The sequence below is a fragment of the Wyeomyia smithii genome, chromosome 2 (genome assembly GCF_029784165.1).
Source record: "Wyeomyia smithii strain HCP4-BCI-WySm-NY-G18 chromosome 2, ASM2978416v1, whole genome shotgun sequence".
NCBI classification, from domain to species: domain Eukaryota; kingdom Metazoa; phylum Arthropoda; class Insecta; order Diptera; family Culicidae; genus Wyeomyia; species Wyeomyia smithii.
The window spans coordinates 19,947,575-19,957,484 of record NC_073695.1 but is presented as its reverse complement, the minus strand read 5'-3'; the positions used below and the strand labels follow the sequence as shown (position 1 = coordinate 19,957,484).

Below are 9,910 nucleotides of genomic sequence, written 5' to 3'. Positions count from 1 at the left end.
ATCATTCTAATTTTTTCATATGAATTTTCGTGTGCACTAGAATATACGGTAAAGTCTCAAAAGTTTATACGAATATTAAAGCGTGTTTGAATTGCACTCGAAATAATTTTAAAATTTCGAACTTTTTATGAATCACGATATTGTTCACAAGTCCTTCAAGAACCATTTTAGAATTTTTCTAGAACTGTTTCAGAATAATTTTAGAATAGTTTTAGAATCAATTCAAGATTGCATTCTCGATGTAACCTATAAGCTATAAAACATTAGCTTGTCTTACATTCACACATTATGTCAAGCAAAAGAGATTGGGTATATGTTTTCATAATATTTTTTGGTCTTTATTGAGCATTGAACAAAATTCCTATTCAAATTTTATTACCATGTTAGTATACTATTATTTCAACTTGGAAACTTTTTAAACTGTTTTAACTTGGCAACCTACATTACTAAACGCGTCTAATGACACCCCCAATTATTGTCTTCTTTTCCGAACGCTAGTTTTCCCATAAATCTATTAATCTTGTGCTGCAATAATTAACTATCACTGGTTAGTTTCAAAGTTTTTCTGAGCCTTTAACGATTGCACTTTAAAAAAGTAGCCTGTATAGAAACATTATGCTTTAATCTCCGAGTCTAGCTGTATAAAAAAGTTGTATATTATTGTCCACCCCATAACATGTTATTGTCAATCGGTTCCATCCAATTGTTTCTATCATTCGTTCACGAATCAGTCCTTCGAAGTCGGAATACATCGTTGTTCCTTAGTTGGTCTTCTTTGCCCGTTTAGTTTGCTTTTTAATAGGGGTATTTGGATAAATGGCGAACAGCGCGAGCTGTATTGCTCCCAGGGCCAGGGCCAACAGATTCTGTACCTATAAGTTCAATGAACAATAATTCAATCACGAGAAACATTGTTTGAAAATAATATTAATGATTAGCAATAATTTATTCATGTTTAAACACGAGAAACAATCGAAACGCTAGTCTATGTACTCACCACGAGAAAATTGCTTCTGAGCACTACCCCGTACAGTAACCACGCAAAGGACACTATCGACCCGGCCAGTATGATTGGGAACGGTAGTCCCTCGGTGCTCTTGTTCCTGATGATTTCTCCCTGCAAAGTTCCGAAACGTTAGAACCCACTTTATACAACTTGCGATTAATCGCAAATACCAAGCCTAACAGCGGCATTCCAACAAGCAGCAACAGCACAGCCGTCAGTATCAGTCCGAATCGAAACTCGACCACCTTCGGATCCTCGTACTGCACATAGGCAATTATTCCGACGGCCACCGCTCCTGCAGCTCCGGTTTGTCCCCAAACCTTCGCTTTGCCGTAACCGGGCGCCGTGTACATGTAGAACGCACAAACGTACACCACATTCAACGCCAGCCCAATGAAGTTTACCTTAATCATGGCGTCATCCTGCAGCATCTGACCGAACTGGATGTTCAGCAGACAAAACACGGCGCCACCGAGAAATGGGCCGGCGGAGAAACCTTCCGTATTTCCCTTCTTTCGGATGTCTTTCACCACAAACACTCCACTAAAGAATTGCAGTACCGTTATGATGGCTGCCGACAAGCCCACGGTGTTTTTGTGCGGTTCAAGTGCCACGGCTAAGGCCTCCATTTTCGTCGCGTTCAAATTGCTTTCCTCGGCACAGTGAGTAGAGAACAAATCAGCGGATCTCCGTGTTGCAGTGCTCTGTGATATTATGTAATTATTTACCTTTGACACTATTCGTGTGTCTAGTTGAAATGAACAATTCAATCAGAAACTAAACAAATTTATTCGAACTGATAAATGACGGAATGTGGAAGCATGGTGTGTGATTGGTGGTACACAAACACGATACGCACCAGGCTAAACTGAAAACCAGCTTTCTCACATCGAACGGATGCCGATGTGGCCGAAAATAAACGTAAACAATCGTAACTGAGCTAGTGGTTGTGCTGCATTTCAATATTTACGAATAGTGTGGGATCACGTGGTAAATCTGGTGAACTTTTTGGGTTGGGAGGGTGGTAGTGGGGTTTTGGGCGGTTGCATATGTTTGGTAACAGGAAGCTTTCGGGCGCCCATGCAGAGTAACGGTTGCTAACGGTTGGCATCATTATTTTTGGGATAAGTAAATCTTTGCGATTTTAATTGAAAATTTAAATTATCTCAAAGTTGTTTTTTCGCTGAAAGTTGGACTACTTTCCTGAATAGAATAGGCAATAATAATAATGTGCAAATAGAATAGTAGAGGGAATTTCACTTATCTCATGTGAATCTTACGAAAAAACGAAGTGAACTATTTTATTCAAGCGACCAATTACATTGAAATTGTATTTCGAATTCCCTACTGATTTAACATCGACTACAAACTGTATAATTTTTATGTTTAGCATATTACACTGATTTATAATATTTGCGTACATAGTTTTATCAGTTAATATTGCAATCAAAATTGCCTCTGCAAGTTAAACATCGCATTTGCGGTACGGAATTCACTAGGAAGTACTGTGTGTTATTATATATGGGAACTATAACGCTTTGTAACGTCAACAATGCGATCGTGCAGACCGACACGGTGAGAAATGTTTTGCTGTAAATCACTATAGTTTTTTTTTTAAGTTTTCATCATTTTTATTTCCTGTACTATTTTCAAAATTTTTATTTTAAATATCAAAAACCGAATGCCTTTTTTATAAAATTAAAAAAATACATCACGTTATTTCTCTTAGTGCTCTCGTCTTTTATTTTGACAGTTTTTCCGTCTTCGTGCTTTTGAGTTGCGTGATTCTGCTGGAGTACCGGGTTATTGTGAAAAAAGTACATTTTCTTTTGAAATAAGCAGTAAAAACAGAAGCATATAGTTTTAAAATGTTAACACGTGCCGGATCCATACTTTCGAGAGGCGGATTATGTGGAAGAATTTGCTTAACTTCTGTAAGTACGATCAACACCCGTTTCATCGTTTGATTTCATAACCACAACATTGTACTCGCATTTACAGGAAACACTTGCTTTGCCTGCTGAAAACCACCGAAATTACCATATCGCTTGCCTGAACGACCATCGTCACATATTGCGTACCAGCCAGACCGTAAGATTGCAGAACAAATTCTTCACTCCTCTGACTGCGTCGGTTTTGGTGAGAAACATCAGCACCAATGACGCAGATAAAAATTTACTGGAAATTATTCCTGAGCCACCGGCGATTCCAGAACCGACGGTGATTCCGGCGGCACCGGAAATATCAGATATAGTCGCAGCTGGTGCAGAACCTACATTCGCTTCGCTTGGCCTAGGAGGCTGGAGTCCTGTGGGGATAGTACAAAACTGCATGGAATTCCTGCACATAAGCTTGGATCTTCCCTGGTGGGGGTGCATCGCCATTGGTACAATTTGTGTGCGAACTTTGTTGTTCCCGCTAGTCATTGCAAGTCAGCGTAACGCTGCCAAAATGAACAACAACATGCCCCAGATGCAGCTTCTGCAGATGAAAATGACTGAGGCCCGGCAGGCCGGTAATGCGATCGATTCCGCTCGTTATGCACAGGAAATGGTTCAGTTTATGAAGGAAAAGAATCTTAACCCGTTGAAGAATATGCTGGTGCCATTGGCACAGGCTCCAATTTTTATTTCGTTTTTCGTGGGATTACGGCAAATGGCGAATGCTCCGGTAGAATCCCTGCGGGATGGAGGACTATTCTGGTTCACGGATTTGACTGTTTGCGATCAGTTCTATGCTTTACCAATTATTACCAGTTTAACTATGTTTCTGACGATCGAGGTAGGAACGGATAGCGCACGGATGTCGGCCCCGAACATGCAGACCGTGAGATATGTTCTGCGCGCGATGCCACTATTCGTTTTTCCTTTCACTATTAACTTCCCAGGAGCTATCCTTTGCTACTGGGTGTGCAGTAATTTCTTCTCACTGATACAAGTTGGTTTCCTGCGAATTCCAGCAGTGAGGGATTATTTCAAGATAGAACGATTGGTTCAGTTCCAGCCGGATGCGTTGCCGATTAAGAAGAAAAAGTTCACTGAAGGTGTCAAGGAGTGTAAGTTTCTTTATTTTTATGAGAATTAGAGAGAGCATAACAGTTTCTGCTTTCAGCTTGGTCAAATATGAAAATTACGCGGGAACTCCAGGAACGAGCACGAATCGACGAAATAACCTTTCAAAAAGCTGGCCGAGGCCCACTGGTTAAAACATACAAGTACGATCCCACTGCTGCTAGACCGGCGACAGGAAACACAATCAACGCTAAGAAGCGGTAATCAAGTATGTAATGTGCGACGCCATTAAACACAAAACTTAACATTTAAATACAATAGTTTATTATTTGGTTATTTATTTGGAACCGCTATGCACTGGTTGATGACCTCAATAAGGTGCGTATTCTCCAACGCGGCTGCCACTCGTTCTTTATCAGCCAGTTGTTTGTTGATGGCATGTTCAGATGCGTGCGTGCCGGGATTTACTTCGACTGATACCTTGAACCGTGGGGGAAGCGCTCTTAGCAGCTTCACTCGAATCGAAAGACCAATAAGAGTGGCCATGCTGCAATGCGGAATAGTAGGTGTGAACAGCACTTTGACCGTGTTGTTCTTATCGTCAACCGTAATGAGGCTCTGTTCAAGTACGTGTAACTCTTCCAACGTTAACGGGTGCTCTGGGTCGCTTATGTTACGAATAAGATCTGAAACAGATCGAAGCGTTAAGTATGCCCACTTTTGAGTTTCACTGCATGGATTTAATTGCTTACCAAATATTTCTCGTTCATCGAAAGGATCTGTAACGTTGTCATCTTCTTCATTTTTGGTAATCTTACGATCGTCGCACTTTTTGTACACGCTTGGGTTTATGTTCTCCAACTCACTCATCCTTGCCTAAAAGTTAAGTTCAGATCGACGTAAAAACTGAAATGAATTTCGCAATCAGCAACAAACAACGCAAACCGAAACAACTCGGTCCACATTTGACGTTTTAATATCATGTGCTTGCATATCGTTACAGCGGTACCGTAAATGTGTTACACTGTTTCATGAAAGCTTCCGAATACAATTTGGACAGCGTTACGAAAATTGCATGCAAGCAAATATTTCCGAGGAAACGCATTGTAGTTTACTCACCCAAATCCGTGATTGTGAAAACCGCAGAAGTTTCGTATTTATATGTAAAATATCGTTTCAACCCCTTTGTAAGCTGTATTTTGAGAATAAAATGTAAATCAATAAGCTAATGAAAATCAGCTGCTAGTAGCAATCATCAAATAACAATCTATGAACTTGTATCAACTGTTTGATGCCGACGAATGGTACTTTATGTTCCTTATTTTCCCCTTTTGATTGGTTATAAAACAATAAAGCCGCTTACCGAGAGGACACCATTTATGTTTTTATTCTGAATCGTATGTCAACACGACAAGAAACTCCTCCGCAGAATATAGGCAACTGGTTCACGATGTCGTGTCCTGTCGTGTCGTGCCGACTGACGCGGAAAAGGTAAAGCTCGATTCTTACCTTGCCGGGTGAATAACAACACTCCCAAACCCAAGTGCATTTTCTGCATCGGCAATGTCGGCGGCCTACAATTGAGCTGTGTGCGGCCAAGTCAAGGGTTATCACGGCGACAACTCAAGGACGGTGAGCTTCCACACTTCCGCCCACCGCCGAGTCTGGTATGTGCATTTGGGGCCATCAATGAATGTTACGGACGGTGGAGTTTTGGATACCGCAAATGGTGAGCAGCTTTTCATTCCAAATTTCGAAACCGTTAGGAGTGCGCGTTAGGTGTGTGATTCCGCTAGGTTGCCTGTTGACTAGTAGAAAAGAAATCGAAGTGGGCCATTGTTTTTAGTTTGGCGTGGAAGTTTTTAAGTGTTTCTCTTTAGATTTTTTTTCGTGAAACTGAATTTAAGTGAATTAAATTTTAAAATTCTAAATCAGTTTAAGAAAGATGCCGGCTCTTAATGTGGGACATATAACCACACCGGAACCCCATTACATTCCAGGGTAAGTTGTAAAACCAAATAATTCAATATGAATACTTACAGTTGTGAATGTCAGGTGTTTTTTCTATATTTTAGTGATACTCCAAACTTATTTCTACTCAGTATTTTTTATGCATAATTAACTCTAAGACTAACGTACAAGTAGATGAAGAAAAAAAACTCTAAGACTAGCATCAGGATATTAACCATCTTGGTGGAATTCATTTTGATTGCGAGAAATTTAGATGTCATTATAGTAACCTTTGAACTCTCTCTAGGCTTTTGTATCAGGACTCAGATAGTGAAAAAGTCAAGAATTTGTTTTCGTTATCATTAACTATTCAGTTTGTTTTTTTTTTTTGTAATAAAATATGTTGACAATGTGTTCGATTTTTGTCTGCAGGAGGTTCTCTTTAATTGTAGGTATACTTTAACGAGACCCTATTTTTCCATACTATAGACCAACCATAGCTTTATAGAATTATTTATAGAAATGGAATACGAAATGATTTCCAACTTCAGCCAGTATTTTGACCTTTCCAATATATGGCACGTAGAACCCTTTCAATTTTTGATTGCATATTCCATAGACGGTAGGCGTCAATGTACGTGCAATCTAATTCTTGTCTTGATTGAAACAAAAAAAATAAATCGAGTTCACTGCAATGCAATAACACCCCCAAACTTATGTGAGGCCATACGTCAATCCTTGCACTTCCGGTTTTTCGACATCTTATCGAATGCGGTTGAACTTGAAAGTGCAATTTTATTGATGCAGTAAAATATTCACTATGTAGGTATTGATCATATCAAACCAGAGAAGGAGGTAAATTGGTGATTTACATGAGCTTAACATGCACAAAAGGTGAAGTTTCCGAGACCAATTTCCTGCTGGACGACGCCGTTGTTCTATTTTCCCACATTAGTTAACACCTACCTGTCTACAATTATATCCGAAAGAGGAATCAAACTTGCGGCATGGTAGCAAGGCCAAACGTACATTACCACCCGCAAACAAAATACGTTTAGATTGAGGGAAACCAACTCTTATGGATCAACGTAATGGGCAACAGATAGTCACGCATTGCAAATAAATGCCATACTTTTGATGTATGCAAATGTGTGAATTTTTGTCAGCATGCAATAAACCTGTCCTGGTTTACCACTTGTATGGTTTCGTTATGATGCTGCAAATACCGTTCACGTGAATTTATGGATGATACATTTTTTTCTATTGTTTCAGTTATACCGGATATTGTCCCCAGCTGATGTATCGAATTGGCAATACGTACTCGTCACTGTCTCACAAGTTGCTACTGGATCCATCAGTGGCTCACTCGGAAAAGTTGATACTATCCAATCGCTCAACCGATGAATATCAGGTCATATCTAAGTCCTCAAATCAATTCAAACCGTAAACAAGAACAAACTTTACGTTTTTTAAAGGTGCACCGTCCAACTCTGAAAGAGATTGATGCCACAGGAACTATCATCCCTCGACATGAAGATGAAGATTTACGTGATACCATCTACCAGAAGCCTCTGATGCCTGGCTACGAAGGATATATCCCGCGAACGCAAAGCAAATTTGGCCGACGGTATGCCGTCGTGACTAGCGAAGGATTGAACGAGTTCGAACGGGATTGGCTGCACACCAGAGCCCAGATGAAGAAACTACGCCATCGGGTGGCACAACCTATATCGACTATTTCTGAATTCAGCTCAGGGGAAAGGATGAAGGTATTACCGGTAGAAGTTTATTATCGCGCACTTTTTATTTTATTTTACAGTTCCATAAAAACGATTACCGTTTCCCGCTGGAGGCCACCAGGCCGGATGCCCTAGGAGTTTGTAAGGAGGTTCCCGTGGAAAATCTGCCACTGCTTCCAGCGCTGCCGTATAGCCAACACACCCCGCCACATTTTATGGAGAATGACAACGAGCAAAAGTATACTAAATTAGGTAATCTAGCATGAGAATCAATTTATTTCTTAACGCTTCCCAAAAAAAGTTCAATAGCCACACAAATTTAAAAAGTTCCAACTAGTGCCATCTGTACCCAATTTCAATCTCGCGTAAACAAATATACACTTTGTGTATAGGAATTCAACTCGTCCTACAACTGTAAAGAGTTCACAATCAAACGTTACGCGAAGAAATTGAAAACGGTAAACAGTTGCATTACTTTACATTGATAATAACGCTACAAAACAGTGTTTGGTCGATAATGACAGCGAATTCCGTGAAAAAAAATACCCCAGATGGTTCACCAGCTGCATCATCCGTTTTGAAATGTCCTACGCGATTCGTCCGTTCCGGTTTTTCAGTGTTTGACAGAGTATGTAATTATTTGCTTTTCCGTTCTACAGGTTACACCGGTCACAAACCGTTTTTGTGGCCACGCTTTGGCGAACCGAACGTAGCGCTTACGAAAAAAGCATTGTGCGACTTTACCAACAGCTATCAACACCGCAGAAGCACCGAATGGGTACCGATTGCCCCTGCAGGCACTGGAACCTGTCAGCCGAGTGCTGCCGTGCATGAGATCTATATGAAAAATATTGGATTGGTGCCTAGCTACAAGGGACACGTACCAGGAGCGATGTTCAGGTCAGTAAAGTGATCAACTGAACTGCTGAGGTCCCCGTCGCGCTGTGGTTAGCGATGTCGGTCGGCTAGTTCTCCCACACGGTTGTGATATCGGGTTCGATTCCCGATCGAGTCGAGGATCTTTTCAAGCTGGAAACTTTCTCGACTCATCACTGAGGCACGGTATATCGTTGTACTTATCCTACTGATGCAAAATGTGCCAAAATAACAATATAATATATAACGAATTCTTTCAACTAATCTAGTTGATCGAGACCGCTATTAGCCCCCGCGATATTGTATTGTCCTGAGGCGAAAATTGAGACTATAATCAAATTGTTTCAAGTTAATTGACTAATATTTATTAAGTTACAGGTTGAACTACTTTTAATAAGATGAGTAGTTATTCCGTATCTTTCCGCGGCGTTAGTAGGAGATTAAGTTTAAATTTACACTATCCTATAGAATATCCGGAATAATTGCCACTTTACTATCCCTGTGCTTGTTCTATTCAACTCCTTGTATTATATATCCGATGCCAATAATCAAAATTGAAAAGTAAACATATTTTTCATCTTTTCAGATATGGCAAAACATTTGGCAATGATAGCAAGAATGCAAAGAAGTGCTTGAAGAAATGCTATGATGATTAAACAAAAGACCGCTCCAAGAGCTGCCATCTGCATAAACGTAGTAATGTTGAGTTTTAATAAAAAACTGACCAGTTATCAAACGTGTTTACTTCTGTGCAGTTCTCTACGTTATTCCATATTGTTTAACACAACTTTCTCCCTCTCTCTCCCTTACTCTCTCTCACTGTCTCTTTTTTTTTTCTCTTTCTCTCTCTCTTTCCCTCTCTCACTGTCTCTGTCTCCCTCTCTCTTTTCGCTTTCTCTCTCTCTCTCTCTTTCTCTTCTAGGTTCTTTAGCGAACTCAAACCTGAATATTGTGCTCCTGTCAATCCAAGCAACCATGCAATTTGTGTAAGATTTCTGAATTTCATAAGATACGAATGCAAAATGAACCATTTATTCGCCGTTGACTTTTCAACCAATGACACCTTCTCCATACAGAATAGACGACGTGATCGCTATCCCGCCTTCTATTTTGTATGGAGAAGACGTCATTACGCCGTGTGTGTATTTAGACACTAATCGAGATTTACCCTGTCTCTTGTCCTTCCCAGATAACATAGTAAATCGCAGCAACCAGTGCATTTGAGGGTAATACGGTGACACTTCATTTTAAAAATTTAACTTTCAAGTTATAAAGCTATTTACCCACGAGAAGTGTCGAAATTTTGTTCGCGTTTTATACTTCCAAGA

General features: G+C 40.2%; 4 protein-coding genes across 4 annotated transcripts; 2 read left to right on the top strand and 2 right to left on the bottom strand.

Moving 5' to 3' along the window:
* Positions 1-312: 312 nt before the first annotated feature.
* LOC129721916 (sugar transporter SWEET1) lies at positions 313-1,976 on the bottom strand. The gene is made up of 3 exons (XM_055675032.1): positions 1,177-1,976; positions 998-1,117; positions 313-872 (listed from the first exon to the last, which is right to left on the bottom strand). Exons 1-3 carry the CDS (start codon positions 1,633-1,635, stop codon positions 762-764), a joined length of 690 nt encoding a protein of 229 aa, XP_055531007.1. The 5' UTR covers positions 1,636-1,976; the 3' UTR covers positions 313-761.
* Positions 1,977-2,474: 498 nt separating this feature from the next.
* LOC129721913 (mitochondrial inner membrane protein OXA1L) lies at positions 2,475-4,357 on the top strand. Its single transcript, XM_055675027.1, has 4 exons — positions 2,475-2,581; positions 2,760-2,940; positions 3,008-4,061; positions 4,118-4,357. The coding sequence occupies exons 2-4, from the start codon at positions 2,875-2,877 to the stop codon at positions 4,279-4,281; spliced, it is 1,284 nt and encodes a 427-aa protein (XP_055531002.1). The 5' UTR covers positions 2,475-2,581; positions 2,760-2,874; the 3' UTR covers positions 4,282-4,357.
* LOC129721917 (MIP18 family protein galla-2) lies at positions 4,045-5,016 on the bottom strand. Its single transcript, XM_055675033.1, has 2 exons — positions 4,770-5,016; positions 4,045-4,703 (listed from the first exon to the last, which is right to left on the bottom strand). Exons 1-2 carry the CDS (start codon positions 4,885-4,887, stop codon positions 4,351-4,353), a joined length of 471 nt encoding a protein of 156 aa, XP_055531008.1. The 5' UTR covers positions 4,888-5,016; the 3' UTR covers positions 4,045-4,350.
* A 761-nt stretch (positions 5,017-5,777) lies between these two features.
* Positions 5,778-9,318, top strand: LOC129721915 (UPF0605 protein GA14893-like). Its single transcript, XM_055675031.1, has 6 exons — positions 5,778-6,018; positions 7,240-7,378; positions 7,443-7,736; positions 7,787-7,958; positions 8,366-8,606; positions 9,169-9,318. Exons 1-6 carry the CDS (start codon positions 5,963-5,965, stop codon positions 9,236-9,238), a joined length of 972 nt encoding a protein of 323 aa, XP_055531006.1. The 5' UTR covers positions 5,778-5,962; the 3' UTR covers positions 9,239-9,318.
* Positions 9,319-9,910: the final 592 nt, after the last annotated feature.

Coding starts and splice junctions, on each gene's coding strand:
- LOC129721913 (XM_055675027.1), top strand. CDS start 2,875: ATGTTAACACGTGCCGGATCCATACTTTCGAGAGGCGGATTATGTGGA. Junction 2,941..3,007: donor GAAGAATTTGCTTAACTTCT/GTAAGTACGATC, acceptor TCGCATTTACAG/GAAACACTTGCTTTGCCTGC. Junction 4,062..4,117: donor CACTGAAGGTGTCAAGGAGT/GTAAGTTTCTTT, acceptor TTCTGCTTTCAG/CTTGGTCAAATATGAAAATT.
- LOC129721916 (XM_055675032.1), bottom strand. CDS start 1,635: ATGGAGGCCTTAGCCGTGGCACTTGAACCGCACAAAAACACCGTGGGC. Junction 1,118..1,176: donor GAATGCCGCTGTTAGGCTTG/GTATTTGCGATT, acceptor GGAACTTTGCAG/GGAGAAATCATCAGGAACAA. Junction 873..997: donor TCAGAAGCAATTTTCTCGTG/GTGAGTACATAG, acceptor TTGAACTTATAG/GTACAGAATCTGTTGGCCCT.
- LOC129721915 (XM_055675031.1), top strand. CDS start 5,963: ATGCCGGCTCTTAATGTGGGACATATAACCACACCGGAACCCCATTAC. Junction 7,379..7,442: donor GCTCAACCGATGAATATCAG/GTCATATCTAAG, acceptor CGTTTTTTAAAG/GTGCACCGTCCAACTCTGAA. Junction 7,959..8,365: donor GCAAAAGTATACTAAATTAG/GTAATCTAGCAT, acceptor TCCGTTCTACAG/GTTACACCGGTCACAAACCG.
- LOC129721917 (XM_055675033.1), bottom strand. CDS start 4,887: ATGAGTGAGTTGGAGAACATAAACCCAAGCGTGTACAAAAAGTGCGAC. Junction 4,704..4,769: donor CGATGAACGAGAAATATTTG/GTAAGCAATTAA, acceptor GATCTGTTTCAG/ATCTTATTCGTAACATAAGC.